The following is a 20,095-nucleotide window of genomic DNA, read 5'->3' as shown; positions in this document are numbered from 1 at the left end:
ACCTTTGAATAATAGCAATAAAAATTACTTCATTGGATCTAAGCAAACACTACTTGAGGCAAACATAAGAGGGGCTGGATAGAACACTTTTCTCTGGTTTTTGTTTTTTTCTGAAACAGTCATAAGAATGTTTTTCAGGTGAGTGATTTCGGAGGGGTGTTGCTCTCATATGGGTTAAGTAAATGGCCTCATCATTTGCTGCCTGCATTTCTTTTTCCACAAAATGACAGGGTTAGGTGAGTTCTAAATCCCTTCTTGGTTTGGCAGACTCTGCATGGAACTTCAGGTGTCCTTGCATTAGGACATATCTTAGGTCACTTGTCCTCCTGCCTCCTGCTCTCCTCCATCCTATGGTCACTGTGCTTAAGGGTTTGTGACTCATTTCTTCAAACCAATATTTCATCCTATGGTCACTGTGCTTAAGGGTTTGCGACTCATTTCTTCAAACCAATATTTCAACTTTGTGCAGAAGCACAAACATGGCCTCTTCAGGGCATTTCCCTTTTGTGCAATTCTCTCCGTTCACGATTTCAGGAAGTCTGAATCTGGTTCACACTGACCAATGACGAGACAGAACCGGAGCATGATCACTGAATTCGTCCTTCTAGGCTTCTCCAACCTGGGGGACCTGCAGGTCCTTCTCTTCTTCATCTTCCTCCTGGTTTACCTGACCACTCTGATGGCCAATGCCACCATCATGACTGTCATTCGTCTGGACAGGACCTTACACACCCCTATGTACTTCTTTCTCTTTGTCCTCTCCTGCTCTGAAACCTGCTACACCTTGGTCATTGTACCCAAAATGCTGACCAACCTGCTTTCCACCAGCCAGACTATTTCTTTCTCTGGGTGTGCTGCTCAGCTCTACTTCTTTGTGGGCTTGGCTTGTACCAACTGTTTTCTAATTGCCGTAATGGGCTATGATCGCTATGTCGCCATCTGCAACCCTCTCAACTACACACTTGTTGTCAGCCGAGCCACCTGTGTGCAGCTAGTGCTAGCCTCCAGCTGCTGTGGCTTCCTGATCTCTGTGGTTGTCAATGTCTTGGTGTTTACTGTGCCCTTCTGTGCCTCCAATCAGATCAACCACTTTTTCTGTGATGTTTCCCCGGTCATAAAACTAGGCTGCACTGACACCAACCTGAAGGAGATGGTCATCTTTTTCCTCAGCATTCTGGTCTTGCTGGTCCCCTTTGTGCTGATCTTCATCTCCTATGTCTTCATTGTCTCCACCATCCTCAAGATCGCCTCAGCCGAGGGACAGCGGAAGGCCTTTGCCACCTGTGCCTCCCACCTCACGGTGGTCATCGTCCACTACGGCTGTGCATCCTTCATCTACCTGAGGCCCACATCCCTCTACTCCTCAAATAAGGACCGGCTTGTGGCAGTGACCTACACTGTGATCACCCCACTGCTCAACCCCCTTGTGTACACACTGAGAAATAAAGAAGTGAAGACTGCCCTGAGTAAGGTTCTCAGCAGGTATTCCTCCGCCAAAACTGTATGAGTGACTTGGTAAATCCAGAGAGTTATATTCATGAATGAAATGAGGACTTCGGGTTACCTTGACTCATTTTACTGGGAAGTCTTTCTTTGTGGTTAGCCTGTATCAGCTGTGCAGGTTATACCCATTGGTCCCCAGAAAGGTGTGTGAATATAAGAACCCTCAAGCACTCAAATTATGCTATTTTCATGCACTGGAAATGTAGGTTTTCTCAGCTGAGACTAAAAATAAAACATTATCCTTCTGAGAATGCCTAGCCCATCCACACTCTTCTCACAATGAAGGACACTGTGGAGAAGGAATTTAAAGTTCCAGAATGCTTTTCTATATATTTTGAGATATACAAAGAAATATTTATAATAAATGGACTATAGGCTAGAAGAATGAATTCACTTATGGATAAAGGAGGAGAGAATTCAAGTTCTAAAAGACTGATGGTAGAGAAGAAAATACAGACTGTTGGACTCACAGAAACCTTGGGTTTGAATCCAGCTAAATGCCATAAGCCAGGGTCAACCTCTCTTGTGGTCAGTTATGCATAACATGAGACAGCCAATACCTCTTCACTGACACATTTAAGAACTCAGTAAATTAGTAGATGCAAAGTAATCCCATGCTTGCCTGATAGAAGGCTTAAGGATTGCAAAATATTGTTCCCTTTCATATCACCTCCATCTTCTTTCTTTCTTCTATAAACTAGGTTTGTACCAAATGTCAGAAATAGTGGCAAAGTCAGTTGACTACTTGAATTCTGTTGATACACCTAGTACTGTGTAAATAGTAGTAAATAGTGTTGTATGTGAAGAGCGATGTTCACCCACCGCTCTTTCTTTCATGACCATTATATGAAGTGACCAAATTACAGTTAGCTGTTTCAGTATCTCATACATATTCCACTGAGTACTCTGGGTTTTGTTAAAGCTGTGTTTCAATAATAATTTATATAATATTTTCACAAATATTCATTTCTCAGCCTTTCACTTGAGCACACACTAGGATTTCAAAAAATTTTTTGTTCAGTTAATAAATGATGATAAAATGTAGTTCATTGAAATCTCATTTACCTGTAAATATAAATTATCATGAAACTGAATGGATTTTTTTCCTAAATTTTCAGTGCTTTTTTTTTTTTTTTTTTTTTTTTTTGGAGAGAGATAGAATGTGTGGGATGGGAGGACCAGAGGGATCATAAGAGTGAAAATCTTAAGCAGGCTCCACACAAAGTGCTGAGTCCACAGGGGGGCTTAATTTCATGACCCTGAGATCATGACCTGAACCAAAATCAAGAGTTGGATGCTTAACCGACTTAGCCACCCAAGAATCTTACAGTGGCAACTTTAGTATTGACTTAATAAGGTGTTGAATAAAGATTTATTTTATATGATCAACTCAGAATATGTTTTCTACTGTTATTTTTAATCTAACAAATAACTATTTAGCATCTGACACTCAATAGGCACAATGAGACTAACTAAGACAGGGAGGTGAGAAACACTGCAATCTAAAAAAAGAGAATTACAACACAGTGTGATAAGTAATTACTTGGGATACGATGGCTATATATGTGTGGGGATCTACCTCAATCTTGGAGAAATAAAAAAAAAACTTTGTGGAGTAAGAAATATTGAAATCAAGATCTGAAAAATAAGTAAAAGCTGAATAAGTAGAGAGTGGTGAAGTGCTTTGGGCAGGTGCACCAACTCAGAGAAGGATTGCATAGCTTAGATGAGTATACGCTCTATGTTTCTAAAAGTAGGAATACGGGGTAACAGACAGCAGTGATAATACAAGGCAGAAATGGAATTCCCTTAGGAAAAATTTTCTGCCTTAGATTAAGACAGCCACATTGAACTGAACTGTGTTAACAAGTGGGGATTACTGAGGGTGGCTTGGTGACTTAACATAGTTCAAAATTACAACCTGTATGGCAAAAAAGGATAGCTGAAGTGATAGATGTATTGATTAAATTAGATCAGTAGCTAGAACAGATGGGAATGGATACAGGATGTAAATTATATATATGTAAATGTACACATCTATTAAAACAATTATACATATAACTTACTTTAAAACTTTAAAATGTGATTGTCCTGATAGGTGCAGAAAAATTCCAACATTTAACATCAATTATAAATAAAAACATATAGATCTAAAAATAGTATACTTCCCTAATCTGAGAGCTCTTTAAAAATTAACAGCAAAAAATATTAAATTAAATTAAATTAAAGAAATAAAAATTGACAGCAAATATCATGTTAATGATAAATTAAGGGGACTGTCCCTTGGATACCAGGAATAAAACAATGATGCCCACGCTCTATTCAGTACTGTCCTAGAGGTCTTTTCTATTACAAGGTTAACAAAAATATGGTAGTTTGAAAGGAAGAAATTAAACTTTGGTCATTGAAAATATTCTTAGGAACACAGAAATTACATAGGAATGTACAGATAAAGATGAGAATTAAAAAATTAACATATTTACAAGGTTACCTGATACAAAGTCAATAATAAAAAATATATATTTCTCTGAATCAGCAGAAAATAAAATTCCTAAGTCTAGGAATATGGAATACAGAAATACAAAAGAACGAGAAAAGTCAAAATAATCTGTGAAAAGCATAGTCGTATTGCATGGAGCACTGGGTGTCGTATGTAAACAATAATCTTGGAACACCGCATCAAAAACTAGTAATGAATTTTATGGTGACTAACATAGCACAATAAAAATTTTTTAAAAATGAAAATCACTAGTGTAGAGTACTTATATTTCCAATATATATATATAAAAGATAATACAATGTTGGTGCAAAAATAGAAACTTTGACAATGGAAGAGAAACGATCACTCAGAAATAATCCAATATATGTATATTCATCTGGTTATGGCAAAGGTGACCCCGGGTTCAAGTGCATCTCTCATCTCTGAAATGAAAGAAAATCTTTACAAAAATAGTGCGGCATCAATGGATATTCAAGGAGAAAACAGAGAATGTACCTTATCTCATATCACACATGTAATCAACTCCAGATGGATACTAGAACTAAATGTTTAAGGTCAAGCAATCCGTTTTCTAAAATATGGAAAAATGTATGCTCTTCTGGGTGGGAGGGGTAGGGAATGGGCAACATGGGTGAAGGGGAGTGGGAGGTACCATACTGGCATCTGTTGTATGGAAGGACAAAGAGAGGCGGTGAGTGGGCAGGGATGTTACCTTTTGTCATCCCTCACTCAAAAGGCCTTGAAGAGGCTGTTCAGTGGGAACTGTACTGGAGGAGGGTCTGGACAGTCTTAGTCCAGACTCAAGACCTGGGTGGGCTGAGACCAAGTAAATAAACCTACATTTTCCATTTAAGCTGTAAGCCTGGGGTTTTAGGTGGATACCGTCACATTGTTTTGCAGACCTTCTTCTTTTCTGATTAGATATCCAGTAATTATCTCTGGCTTCATTCATGTGATCCGTCCTTTTATATTGGAAATCACATCCCCACATGTATTATGTCTGTGAACGACATGACTCTTAACTGCTTTCACTATTTCTTTAATTACCCAGTGTAAACTTTGATTCATAATTTTGAAGCTGAATTTAATACATGTATTTGGCTGCAGGGTATACATTTCTATACCCTCCTTCCAAAGGACTCCTTAATGACCTCTTCCAAAATCACCTTGCTATATTATTACTTTACTTTCACCCTACTTTCTTATATGTTAATACATTTATACTTGCCTGCACAGCACATACTTCAGTCATCTCTAATCCATCCTGGAAGGTGACAAGGTCTTATAATTAAAGATTCCTTGGTAACAAATTAAAAGTAATCCGACTCAAACTGGTATTAATGGAAACTAAACCTATTGGCTCAGGTAAGCTGAAAAGTCCACTGTGGCCATGGTTTTGGGCACAGGTTGATGCAGAGTTCCAACAGTCATCCTCACAGAGTCTTTCCGATGTGTCTCAAAGCTCTGCTTCTTCAGTCTTGGCTTCGTTTTTAGCTTAAACTCAACAGTCTCTGACAACTCCAGCTCACACGATCCAGTCCAAAAGAAGAGAGAAGTCACGTCTTCAAATGTGAAAACAGAAGTTAAGATACTGGATTTTTCTGTTCCTGATGGTCCAGATCTGAATCACATGCCCGTCCTGAACCTAACCCACTGGCTGACTGACATAGTACATGTCACCTGCTCTCCCTGGAACATGAAACGGAAGCAGTTGGATGAGACTGAGGCCAAAATTGGAAAAGAAAAATGAAGGTAGTAAGGGTGGCCATTTGTCTATCTTCTTGGAGAAATGTCTCTTCACGCCCTTTACCCTTTGTTTAATCAAGTTATTTGGTTTTTGTTCTTTGTTATGGTTTTGTTGTTTTGCTTTTGAAATGTATGAGTTCTTTATGTATTTTAGATATTAACTACTTATTAAACACAAACTGCAAATTTTTTCTCCTTCTTTAAAAATTAACTTTTCATTTGTAGATTGTTTCTTTGCTGTTCAGAGGCTTTTTAGTTTGATATCCTTGATGTTTTCTTTTGTTGCTTGTGCTTCTGGTGTCATAGCCAAAAAATTATTGCCAAGACCACTATCAAGATGACATTCCCTCTGCTCTCTTTGAGAACTTTATAGTTTCAGGTCTTATGTTTAAGTATTTAATCTATTTTGTGTTGATTGATATGTACAGTGTAATATATGTGTCCGATGTCATTCTTTTGTATGGAGATATCTGTTTTTTTCCAACACCTTTATTGAAGAAACGATCCTCTTCCCATGTTGAAGACAAACAAAAAGCCAACAGGCATATGAAAAATTGTTCAACATCACTTATCATCAGAGAAATGTAAATTAAAAGTACAATAAGATAGCAGTTCACACGTAGACTAATTGTTTGGAAGAATGAATTTTATTAAAGACACAAAAGGTAAGTATTGGCCAGGAAGTGGGGAAACGGGAGAACTCAGGTACCCTGTTGGTGAAATTGCACTTGGTAGAGCCATTATGAAAAACAAAATGGGGTTTCCTCAAAAAATTAAAAATAGAACTATGGATTGATCCAGCAGTCCCACTTCTGAGTATTTATCCAGGGGAATCAGAATCAGGAGATCAAAGAGATATCCACACTCCCATGTCCATTGCATCACTCTTCACAAAGATATGAGAACAAACTAAAGGCCCACAAGGAAGGATGAATGGATAAAGAAAATGTGGAATATACATACAATGGAATCTTACTCAGCCATAAAAAGGAAGGAAGTCCTGTCATTTGCAACTGCTCAGATGCGCTTGGAGGACATTATGGTACATGGAATAAAGCAGTCACAGAAGGACAGATACTACACAAGGTCCTGAGAAGTGGAATTGAAAATAGCACAAACTCATAGAAGAGAAAGGAAAATAAATGGTGGTAGCCATGGGCTACGGGAAGGGGAAAATGAGGAGATGTCGGTCAAGGGTACAAAATTTCAGTTATGGAAGATGAGTTCTGGAGCTCTACCATACCACACAGTACTACCACTAACAATACAATACTGCGTACTTAAAATTGGCTAGGAGAGTAGATCTTATGCTTGCCATTTTAACACAAAACAGTGAAAAGAACAATGACAGTAATAGTGATGGGAGGAAACTTTGGGAGCTGATGCATAGATCTATGGGCTTGGTGGTGGTGATGGTTGATGGTTGATGGGTGTATACTTACCCCTAAGCTCATTGAGGTACCTGCATTAAATATACAAGCTTCCCACAGGCCCATGATACCTTGATCAAGTAGTCGAAGTGAGCGATGGGCATCAGTAACAGAACAAAGTTCAACATTCCATTCAGTCCATTAAATTCACTCTTCTTATTTCCCACTGCTTCATGGGCATGAGTTCTTATGCTCCCTTTTGCTCCGTTTTGTATCATTATTTCTTTATCTACCAGATACTTGACGAGTTCCTACTTTGTGCCCATGTCATTGTTAGGGGTTTTCAACATCCATCCACATATGGTTGGAAAGTGATGCTGAATCACATTCATGTCTCATGTGGCCGCGAGACAAGAGGAAACCAGAAATTTTGGAGATGAGAAAATAAGCGATGGTACTGTTGTGCAAACTGAGAGGACCTCTGTATCATCAGGTAATGCTGTCTGTAACACTGATCTACCCAGTCTCTGCACACACTGATATCATGTCCCCTGTGCACAACAGTGCGCTGTATCTGTTTCTGGGTAATGGAGGAGAGACATGGGAAAAATGAACTCAGTTTGGATGGTGAACTGTGTCTCTTTTCAGTCCACTCCCACCAGGGCCTTCACGATAAAAAGTAACATTGCTGAATCCACCCTCTAGCCTGACAGGAAAGACTTCCCTAATTTTAAGTACAAAAGCCCATTTTAAGCTAAACCAACATGTTTTATAATGTACCTATCATCATGCATTCTCTGTGTAGATTTCCCTTTTGTCCCTTTGGTAATGTGTAAAATTGAAAAATCGACTTAAAATTACCGAAATTTTCTAGAATTGCTACATGCTGCATCTGAGAGTTGCTGAGAGCCCTCTTGCCTGGCCCCAATTTTGAGCAATTTGGCATTTGTTGATTTCTTTCTATTTTTCACAATCAACTCAGCTGTTAATTAAACCCAGAGCAACATCTCCATGGCGATGGGTCTGGCATCAGGAGACCCAACAAAGAACCGCCCGCTACCGATAAAGACAACGAACGTGCCGCCTCTTCTGTGGTCAGTGTTTGAAGTGGGTTGTGGACTTCCATCAATTGGTGCAAAATGGCAGAAGGAAACTGGTTGCATTTGGTCGGGGTCTAAGTCCCCAGACCATCATCACGTCTCTGTCCCTGAGTAGAGATCGGTATCCTCTGTCCCATTTTTACCCTTCTCCTTTCTCCACTTCAGCTTGGGTTTTTTGTCTCCAGCAGCCTCTGTGCCTCTGTTCCTCTCAGGAAGACAAAGGGCAGATGGGAGTCTATCCCTGAATAACAGACCTCTGTCTGGGAGTGACCGCCTCTCCAACTGGGAAAGTGGACAATGGACAGGAGAGTAAACATCTAGCTCCCAGTGGGACCTATGGTTTCCATCTCAGGTAAGACACAGAGAGGGGTGATGGGCCCAGGCTGGTGCAATGCCACTGAGAAGCAGAGACTGCCACGAGTAAGGCTGTGGTCTCCAAAGAATGCTATCCAGGATGGTTTAAGCTTTAAAGTGAATTTTAGTATAACTATGCATATAATTTTATGCATATCCTAAATTAAGGGACTCAGTGAACTTCCTCAATTTACATCGACACTGTCTTGGTACTGATTTAACTCAGTAGGACACTCAGCAATTTTAATCAGAAAATCTTTTGTTCATCAGAGCAAGGATACTTACCATGAGATCTACCCTCTTCATGAATGTGAAGTACATAATACCGTGGTGTTAACTACGGGCACAATGATGAAGAGGGATCTCTAGAACGTGTTCATCGTGCATGGCTGGCAGCCATACCCACTGAACAGCCACTGTGCACTTGCCCTGATCCTGATAATCACTATTCTGCTCTGTGTCTGTGCGTTTGACTCTTTGGTTTTCTCCTCTAAGTGGAATTTGCCCTTCTGTGACTGGTGTGCTTCACTCAGCATAATTCCTCCAGATCCATGTCCTTGCAAAAAGCAGGATTTCTTTTCCTTTTTTTTTAAGTCTCCCCATTGTGTGTGTGTGTGTGTGTGTGTGCGCGTGCATCTACAAAATCCGGCATAATATTCTTTTTCAGAAATGACTGTGGTGTGTGGCATCTAGACAATCACAGTATCTAATACAGGTCCTAGTACTCAGTGAGTTCCCTGCAAACAGTGATAGTTGACAGACCGGAAGACACAGAAGTCCAAAGGAACAGAAAATCAGAGCCAGTCGGAAGCACTAGCAGAAGCTCATAGAGACCAGGTGGGCTCAGGAAGAGAACATGGGAGAAACTCCACAAAGATGCACAAAGAGGAGTTAGTATCTACATAACAAACACCTCGAGGAGGCAGGATAACACAATTGCAGTACCATTCTGAAAGACAAATACCTCTCTTCTGTTGCTGACACATCCACTTGGTTGTTTCTGGTCTTGGGTCTCCCTAGCACTCTCTGAAGCTCAATTTCTTCATCTCTCAGATGAGACTGCTGGGATAGAGGTTTAAGATCCCGTGTGACCATGACATTTATGACTCAGACTTTTTGGAGATCCTCCTGGGTAAGGGACAGGTGCAGCATACATTTCCCTGTCCTGGTCAAGGAAACTATCCTCTTAAACCCTTTCTGAAACCAGTGGAGTGCACCCAGCAGTATGAAAGTCATATTCTGAAAAGCATCTGTTCCATTTTGATTCTAAATGTTTCCATAACACTTAACCATTGCAGTTGTATTTTCTCACTTATTTTGGAGAAAGCTTGAAAGTTAAGTTAGCTGATTATAGAGTGGACTCCATTATAAAGATGAGAAAATTGATTTACACACATCAAAGTCCCAGAGCCAATACATCGTGGGGTCAGGACTTGAGTCCACAACAGAAGTGTAACAGAAATCCTGTCTTTAAGTCTTTAAGTCCTTTTATTTGGAAGGAGCGTGACAGAATTCTGCTGTCCTCTTCTCGGTAACATCTGTGTGTGTGTTCTACTCGCTACTTCTACTGGCTGTGTGAACTTGAATCGTATCCTCAAACTCTGTAGTTATTAAATTTCTCTTCTTTGTCATGGATATATTAAAAATACTATATACCTCAGGGCTCATTATGAACACCAGTGAGACAATACATATATATTTTTTTCACTCTCTTCTGAATATGGTGAACTTGTAATAAATGTTAGTTCACGTTGTATTTCTAAAAGATGGTTCTAAATTTTGGTTGATAAACTCTCATAAAATTGCAGTTTATTTTATTTTTTTCTTCCCTGAAATGTCAAAAGGAATACTGAAAGACTAATGGGGAGGGGGATGGAGTCCCCCTAAGAACTAACTGCAGTAGCCTGGGAGTGGGGTTAGTTTGTGAACTTAATGTGACGTTAATGGTACAGAAACAGAAGAAGGGAGAAATGAGTGTCTCTTGTTGCAGAGCCAGGTACAAACACCTGCATTTCCTTTGGAAACATGGAATGTCTGTATGTTAACACAACAAAACAACAGGTACTGGCCCTGTTCTGAAGGGTCAGTCAACACTAAGGAAAGTGGCCATCAGCTCAATCACAGCGTTTACATGAATAACGCCCGTAATGTCATATTTTTGCCAAAATGCTAACTGGTGATATTCGAATACTGTTTGTTCTTCAAAGCTTTCCAGAAATTATTTGTCATTTCCTCAAGATTTTCAGGACATTTTTCTTGTACTTCTTTCATAATGTTTATGATGGTTTGCCTTGCGATATGCCTGCTGTTTGATTTGCTCTTCTCAAAGAAAGGACCAGTGATTTTACTCATGTTTATATTTCCAATGCTTAGAACATAATAGAAATCATGACATCATAAAGTATATGAGAATTATGGAGCAACGTGTTCCAGTTTTTAGGAGCTCAATTAAGAGTTGAGTTTGATACTTAAATACGTAGATACCTAAAAACATGTACAAAATATGCATCATTGATAACTATAAAACATCCATAATATTCAACAGACTTTTTTTTTAAAAGATTAATTTATTTATTTGACAGAGAGAAATTACAAGTAGGCAGAGAGGCAGGCAGAGAGAGAGGAGGAAGCAGGCTCCCTGCCAAGCAGAGAACCCGACGTGGGACTCGATCCCAGGACCCTGAGATCATGACCTGGGCCGAAGGCAGAGGCTTTAACCCACTAAGCCACCCAGGCGCCCCCATCCATAATATTCATATGTGACTAGGATTAATACAATTTATTTTCTAAATTTGTCTCATGCCATACCCCAACAAAATAGAAAATGTAAGAAAGCTCCTTTGCTTTCTACCAGATGTAATTAACCTACACCGATGATTCTGGCTGCGGGACAACTAGGCAACAAAGGGCTGGCCTCATCCTTCAAGGTCTAGACTTGCTCCCTCCCGAACAGAGCGACACTCCTTAGACAACCGGATTACTTTCTGTCAGGCTTGGAGAGCCTCAGGGGGATGATAATCCTCTTAAATTTTCCCTCCCTTGGAAAGCACAGAAATGGCAGATTCAACAGCTTGCGTGAGTTAAATGCTCATTATCTTACTGACAAAAAAACTGAACAACAGTAAAGTAATGAACAGGAAGTGTTTACTGAGCATTCGCTATTTACTAAATTAGACTCTTTCATATACGTGATTTCAGTTAATCTTCACTGTAGCCCTGGGACACAGGAATTGCATTTCTCACTATACAAATGAAACAATGGGACTTGGAGAATTTATGATCTTACCACTAAAGTATGCCAGAGTCAGGATTAAGGCCTAAATTGCTCTACGCTTAAAACCTACTTTATTCCATTACTCAACTTGACTTGTGCTTATAAAGGTAAAATTTGAGGGGCGCCTGGGTGGCTCAGTGGATTAAGCCGCTGCCTTCGGCTGGGATCATGATCTCAGGGTCCTGGGATCGAGCCCCGCATTGGGCTCTCTGCTCAGCAGGGAGCCTGCTTCCTCCTCTCTCTCTGCCTCTTTCTCTGCCTGCCTCTCTGCTTACTTGTGATCTCTCTCTCTGTCAAATAAATAAATAAAATCTTTTAAAAAAAAAGTAAAATTTGAGATCATAAGCATGGAAATTCATTCGTAGTCCTAAGAATTGGGGATCCTGGAATTAGAAAGATAACAGTATCGTAGTAATAAACATGCCTTCTAGGAAATAAAGACCCTTTTGTCAGGCACTGAACCAGGAAGTAGCGGAATAAGGAGGAGGAAGAGAAGGTCTGACGGGGTGAGGGGTGACACTCGGGAAACACAAAACATCAGGGGCAGGACAGCAACTCTGCTTCCCTAAACTTTATACATCGGGATGAAAGTGTAGAATCCAAGTTATGCCCAGTCTCATGATATTCTCCAAGAATGCTTTAGTTCAACATTTCTATGGCAGATATAAAGAAACCCAGAAATAAGCACAGACATATTCTTTTCCGAAGATGTATAAAAGATTTTTCTCCTTGGTGCTTTCAGTTGCAAGTGAGAATCTGCCATTTCAGTCACCACATTATTTTTTAACAATCACTTGGGCAAACATCTCACCATGAACTGTGAAGTCTTGGGCTGGGTCTTATTTTTACGTGTGTCCCTAGCACACAGCGCCTTGTCGTAATCACACTGCTTAACACTCTTTGTATAGCGTCTGACATTCTTGATTTAGGGGTTCTCTGCTAGGTAGGGTACCCTGCCATTAATTTTTGTTATTGGTATTAGTTAAGATAATAATTTTGAATGACACGCTTTTTTAAAATTGGGATAAACACAAGTCTACCTTCTATTTTCTCTCCATTTACTTACATTCCCGTATGCTCCAGAGAGTAAGCAGTGTCCAAGGAGTTGGGAATACATGCAGTTCCAGTTATGCTCTCTTCAGTGCCATATTCCTATTGTAAATGGAGATTTCTCTCCATTGAAAGATGCTACTTAGTTCCCTGTAGCACAGAAATCCTCAGGCATTCTTGGTCTTGTATAATCCTCATGCCCAGGAGGAAAGAACACTGAGGATTCTCTTACTCTGCACATTCTAGGAAGACTTCTTGACACCGCAAGATAACTAACAACATGCCAAGTTAGCTTTTTTATTTATGCAACTATTATTTATTGAGAAGCTATTAGGTATACTTAATACAGTTCTAGATACTGAAGAGAATTCAGCTGAAGATACATACAATTTACATCTTCCCCTCAAGGATACAAAATCCAATGAAAAAGAGATATGAGAAAAATGCAATATAATATTTCAAAATTAAGTAAACACATTAAATTGGGGATTAATGTCATAAATTCTTGGAACAGAGACAACTCTTTATGGGGTAATATCAAGGAAATTCCCCAAAAAACCAGATTTAGCTGAAGCCTTAGAATAGTGGCAAAAGATTTGTAAATAAAAAAATGGGTAACAAGCTAGCCTAAGCAAGAGTAGAGGCAAAGAAGATGAAACATGTCTGCATGATAAGGATGCATTCCATGAAGTTTGATATGATCACAGACCCATAGTTCGGTTTCCAAAATAAGACCTTAAAAGCCACAGAGAGTTGGAATATGAAGTCATGAGTAAATTTTGAGGAGAGGAGTAATATAATATAATTTATATTATAGAAATTTACCTGGAATCAGGGGCAAGATGCATTGAAGAGAGATGGGGGTGCGACAGGAAGGAAGAGCACAATGGGGTGTCAGTAGGAGTTAAGAGAAGTGATGGAAACGGACAAGGGTCCTGAGGAAGATGGGGGGTTCTCTCTGCAGGAGGAAAGCCTCTGAGGTGGGCACTGGAGGGTGCAGAGGTAAATCCTATCCTGGAAACCTTGTTCCAGATTGGGGAACAGAATGAAGGTCCAGAAGCAACAGTCGGCATGATGAAGGTATGCAAAGGTGGAGCCAGTGACCAGGAAGTGTGGTCAACAGGGGCAAGGGAAATGCAGGTCCAAGTTATGGAGAGATGGGAACTAAGAGTCAAAGCATTTAAGGAAAATGCTCATGAGAAGATGCTGTGGATCATGGACAAAGTCACCTCTCCATGTAGCATGTGAAAACCATGTAATCTGCAACTGAGGGTCCAGGCATGCGAGGACAAGCAAGCCAAAAGGCCAGGTTTGTGTGATAAACAGTGAGGGGTGAGGGATGTGAATGACAGCTGCATCCTGCAAGAGGGGATGAAGGGATAGTTGGGTCTGAGAAATGTCAAGAACTGTTTGCCTGTTGTGTTAGAATGATTGTGGAGATGAAAAGTAGGGTGTGCTCTTGGCTGATTTTAGGCACCACTTTCCATCTAAAATATAATCTGGGTGGAGGGGGAGTAATGAATTTAGAACTCAGATCTTAACACCTATTCAATGATGAACAATTTCTTGTGATTCTACTCATTTTCAGAGGTTTATCTTGATACTATCTAGCCCTCTCTTGGATTGTCTCCAAATGATGTACCTTCCATGGAGTGGGGCAATGAGACCCTGGTGAGGGAGTTCATCTTCCTCGGCTTCTCTTCTCTGGCTGGGCTGCAGCGGCTGCTCTTCATAGCCTTCCTGCCCCTCTACCTGTTCACCCTGGGCACCAATGCCATCATCATTTCCACCATCGTGCTGGACAGAGCCCTTCACACCCCCATGTACTTCTTCCTTGCTGTCCTCTCCTGCTCTGAGACCTGCTACACCTTTGTCATTGTACCCAAGATGCTGGTGGACCTGCTGGCCCAGAAGAAGACCATCTCCTTCCTGGGCTGTGCCATCCAGATGTTCACCTTCCTCTTCCTTGGCTGTTCTCACTCCTTCCTGCTGGCAGCCATGGGTTATGACCGCTACGTGGCCATCTGTAACCCTCTGCGCTATACGGAGCTCATGGGACACCGGGTGTGTGTGGGACTAGTGGCTGCTGCCTGTGTCTGTGGCTTTACTATTGCACAGATTATCACCTCCATGGTATTTCATCTGCCTTTCCACTCTTCTAATCAGCTCCACCATTTCTTCTGTGACATCTCCCCTGTCCTCAAAGTGGCATCTCACCATACCCACTTGAGTCAGATTGTCATCATCATGCTCTGTGCATTGGTGTTAGTTGTCCCCCTGTTACTGATTTTGGTATCTTATATACACATCATCTCTGCCATAGTCCAGTTTCCTTCCACATTAGGCAGGTACAAAGCTTTCTCCACCTGTGCATCCCACCTCATCGTTGTCACGATCCATTATGGTTGTGCCTCTTTCATCTACTTAAGGCTCAAGTCCACCTCTTCCTCCAGCCAAGATGCTCTCATATCTGTCTCCTACACCATCCTCACTCCATTGTTCAACCCGCTGATTTATAGCCTCAGAAATAAAGAATTCAGGTCAGCACTTCGTAGATCTGTGGCAAGAAACATTTCCCTGCCACAACGTTAATCAAGATCCTCCTCTCTCCAAGCAGTAAATTGCAAGGTGTACAAGGAAAAACTCCCAGAGCAGAAGTGATCAAGCAAGAGAACAGTTTTCAAGAACAGAGACCATTTCCTTCATTTCCATATATAAAATTCAGAAAAATACATCTTGCTGCAATCACGTCCATTATTGCTCATTGAGGTTTTTTTTTTTTCAGTTGAGGAAAAAATAATGGATGGCTATTATAGGAAACCTTGTCTGTGTTCAGAATTCTAGACTCCGGCAAATACTATTATTCAGTCTCAGCCAGATGGGAAACCAAACCTGAAAAATACTTCACAGCCATGACTCTCTATTTCAGGGAACCAAGAAGCCCCTATCTCCATATTTCTCCCTTTCTCTAAGTTTCCTGAGTCTCAGTCTTTCCATATTGGCAGACCACAATGCCTACATTACATAACATTTGTACATGAGTGTGATGATACCTGGTGCTTAAGATATATCCAAGTAAAGTTCAAGCAAGAAAACTGTACAAGAAGTTATTCATTTATGTGTTTCTAATGTATTATGGGAGCTGATTTTTTTTCTAATTTTCTATGCACTGATACAAATCTAAATGGTTTTTTAGAATCCCTTGAAGACACTCGCAGAAGCATGGGTTAAAAAGAATACCTAAAATCTCAGAGTATAGCCAAGAAAGGCCAGCTAACTTAATCCTTTTCATTAACTATGCATAAATTCTTATGTAAAGAGCAGTTTCTGTTCTCTGTGCACCAGCAGAATCTCATGTGCATTTGAGATCAGAATTTATGTTAGACATTTTTGTTTTCTTTCCTTCCGTAGGAGTGAGAGCCAACAGGGTGCCCGCTCCATGCAGAAACCTGCCTCCTGGTGTATGCTTCTTTTCAAGATCCACTGGGCAATAAAGGTCTTCTGACTGAATCGTTTTGTTTGCACATTTCTCCCTTTTCTTCCACCAGATGCTCATCAATGACATATCCCGCCCAAGCTTGAAGTAGGAGGGAGGGGAAGGGATGTCTCACTCACAGCCCCCGTTTGTTGTGGGAGGCTGAGTGGGTCTGCAAGACTGGAAGTCAACTGCCCTTCTTCCATTCCTCTGAAGCTTGAGACTCGCCAAGAGAGGGGCCTGAAGGGAGCAGAGACTAAAGCAAAATGAGTTTCTTTGGTCATCAAGTTCTCCTTTCCTTGGGCCTGCTGGTTAACTCGGGCCCCAGCCTATCAAGTGTTTTGCGAAAAAAGGAAATAAGCGAATACCCCCATGTGAGTCCGTTTCGGGTGCTGGTTCTTCAAACCTGCAGCATGTGCTGTTCTTCCAAACCTGTTACTTGATGTGCACGTTGGGCAGCCTGCGAAGTGCACAGTAGGATCCATACTGTGTAGGCGAGAAACCCACTGTCAGAGGATTAAAACGTCTAACCCACTAGTGAGTGGGATTGATACTGAGCCCACATCATCTGCTTCCTTTATGAAGGTCCCTGCCGTGCTTTCACATGACCTCTCGTGAAGATACGATCGTTTTAATTAACAGAGAGTAGAAGGCGTAGGTATTCGTCTCTGGCAGCAGAAGACTATGCCAGGCGACATCTGTGGAAAAGATAAACCCCACGGATGAGACAAGTGGCCTTCACCTCAGGGAGTATCACTAATTCCCATCCTCATGTGATAGATACTGTGGGGTGCAGGCATGGGAAAACCTCCCGCTTTTCCTCTGGTCTTGTTCATGACTCGTTGACGCTGCTACTTGGAGTCAGATAACAGAACATTGGTAAGTGTGTAGGGTCACTGTGTGTTAAAAGGTCATGGGTGTTAGATGACTCTCCTGACGCTTCATCCTCACTCCTTTTTTTTTAATGTGACCAAAGAATTCATTTGACCTTGAGCCTGAGCTCATGGGTTAGAACTGAACATCCTCTCCTTCCTCTTACACACACAAGCACGCACGTGCGCGTGCACACACACACACACTCTCACACACACACTCTCCTGGTTAATTATAGCTCCACTCTGTCTTCTTTTGTATCTTCTGGGAAAGTGGTAAGATCTTCAGACCTGAGGTTGGCTTTAGTAAGAAAGCAAAGCCTATTAGACCTTCAGACTAAGGGATTATTTCCACTGAGTTTACAGGCATAAATTCACCCAATAACAATGACTTCATGTCTGTTTGTTTCCGTTTAGTGTCATGGTCCATGAACACATCATGGGAAAGGCTAAACCAAGGCAGAAGTAGGGATCAGGAAATTTCTGTGACCTTGGTCGCAACACAACGTAATATCACTCTAAGTGGATTTGGGGCCACTTGGGCTGGCCTGTGCATTGAGACTGATTTTTCTAGGACACCCTCTAACACTGAGCAGGCCAACCGCTATTCAAGAATATGTAGTTTTAGGCATATCCGCCTAAGATCTATACAGATTAGAGGAGAGTGAACGAAGGCTGGACAGCAGTTAAACCCCCCCCCCAACAGAGGCATTCACGCGGAGCAGGCAACGAAGATCCTCCCACGTCACAGAGTTCTTTCTGTTCCATAGAAGTCGGTGAAAGATTATTTTAAAATGAAAATTTTTGTTTTCCTATTCATTAATTTATAACAATATTAACATTCACAAGGATTGAGAGTTGATCAGATTGACTGATTATTTGCACTCAGAAAAAATTCAACACATTATTTTTTCCTAAACTCCCGATGCTTTTCTCTTGAAAAGCATCTCATCATCTCTTGATGATTTTAATGAGATACCAGTCGTTTCACACATTTTCAGGAAAGCAGCTGTTGTGCACTAAGAGGAGTTCTGCATGGGTCAGCTTAGCTCTGGACATCTCGCCAAGACCTCTCTCCTTTGCGAAGACAGTTGCTCAGAAAAGCGCCATGCGCACGTTTGTACCGCCCTCCTCCTCTCCTGGCAACTAAAATATGACTGTGGCACAACTTTACCTTCCCAGTGAGATTTCGAGCCCAGTGACCAGAAATACAGACAATGTGTGTCTAACAGGATGAGAGAGTCAGCTCATGGCAAAAACGGGATTCCAGAAATGCCGGTCTCGACCAGATTGTTCCTATCCCCTCTGCACTGAGTCAGCCTCCATGTGCTAATTCAAACTCATCCCATGCTCCATGAGATGACTTCCTATATCATTTCCCCCAAAAACGTCTGCACTTCCCGAGATAATTTTCCCCACAATACCGCTTTATCCTGAACTTTCCTTTATGGAAAACCTTTTGGAACATGATTTTGCTTTTTGCTTTGGTTTTCTTCCCTCCTATGTCTCAGTCAAGAAAGCTGCATTTCCCCTGATGAATCTTTATGAGCAAAGTGGAAAGAACTTGTGTCAAGTGTAATGCAGTCATCTTTCCCCAGGGATGTGGTAACACACCCACAGAGCAGATGTTGTGTCTGTGCTTGGCAAGAGACCAAGAGGTGTCACTGGCAGCAATCACGGGAGCAACGACTCAGAGTGAATTTGTTGGAGATGTGAGCTCCGTGGAGAGGATGTAGGGGAGCAGAGAGATGTGCTGGCTGTCCTGTCTGTATCCACAGGGCTCTGAAAGTTTAAGAGTAAATCCTTAAACAGTCTGCAAACGAGGATCTCAGGAGGAAAGGGGCAAGTCAGGGATATAAGCGTTCCTCCTAGAGCTGAACACAGCTGTTGAGAAGGTTCATGGAACGTGTTTGCAAATATAGGAAATATAAATTATTTATCTCACAAAACATCTCAAAATATATTTAACAATGTCTAGTCAGGACCTATTGAAATAAAATTTTTACTTTATTAAAATATAAAGAAACCCCTTTTTTGAGGGATACAGAATAAAGCCTGAATAAATATAGATACACTTTGTACAAGGATCAGATGCCCCAGTTACATGGAGCAACCAATTAGAACTATTTCATCTTTAACTTTAAGTCAATTCCAATCAAATACCTATTTTTCTATAGTGTGATAAATGTCCTTGCTCTTCTAATGAAACACTAACTGCAGATGAACACCTAAGGATATTCTGAAAAGCAGTGGTAAGAGTAGTTGTGCCAAAAAGGAAAGTGCTCAATGAATGACAATAATTAAATTAGTTTGATATTAAAGAAAACTAGACCCATGGATCAAAGCACAGAATGGAAAATCCCGAAGTAATATTATCATGCAGCAAAATAATTGAAGAAGGGTTATTTTAAAAGAAGTGCACATCATTTATTTTTTATTTTAAATTTTAAAGATTTTATTTATTTATTTATTTATTTATTTGACAGAGAACACAAGCAGGGGGAGTGGGAGAGGTAGAAACAGGCTTCCCACAGAGCAGAGAGCCCAATGTGGGGCTGGATCCCAGGACGCTGTTATCATGACCTGAGCCTAAGGCAGCTGCTTAATGACTGAGCCACCCAGGTGCCCCAAGTGCACATTATTTAATGTTAAGAGGATCCTAGGGACGCCTGGGTGGCTCAGTTGGTTAAGCGGCTTCCTCCGGCTCAGGTCATGATCCCAGCGTCCTGGGATCGAGTCCCACGTCGGGCTCCTTGCTCGACGGGGAGCCTGCTTTGCCCTCTGACTCTGCCTGCTACTCTGTCTGCCTGTGCTCGCTCTCTCTCTCTCTCTGACTAATAAATAAATAAAA

At 41.1% G+C, this 20,095-nt stretch overlaps 2 protein-coding genes across 2 annotated transcripts; both read left to right on the top strand.

Moving 5' to 3' along the window:
* The first annotated feature begins 562 nt into the window (after positions 1-562).
* LOC123928280 (olfactory receptor 10T2-like) lies at positions 563-1,507 on the top strand. The gene has a single exon (XM_045983365.1). The coding sequence runs from the start codon at positions 563-565 to the stop codon at positions 1,505-1,507; it is 945 nt and encodes a 314-aa protein (XP_045839321.1).
* Positions 1,508-14,544: 13,037 nt separating this feature from the next.
* On the top strand, positions 14,545-15,489 carry LOC123928235 (olfactory receptor 10K2-like). The gene has a single exon (XM_045983317.1). The coding sequence runs from the start codon at positions 14,545-14,547 to the stop codon at positions 15,487-15,489; it is 945 nt and encodes a 314-aa protein (XP_045839273.1).
* Positions 15,490-20,095: the final 4,606 nt, after the last annotated feature.

The sequence above is a fragment of the Meles meles genome, chromosome 17 (assembly GCF_922984935.1).
Source record: "Meles meles chromosome 17, mMelMel3.1 paternal haplotype, whole genome shotgun sequence".
NCBI classification, from domain to species: Eukaryota; Metazoa; Chordata; class Mammalia; order Carnivora; family Mustelidae; genus Meles; species Meles meles.
This window is presented reverse-complemented; position numbering and strand designations above follow the sequence as displayed.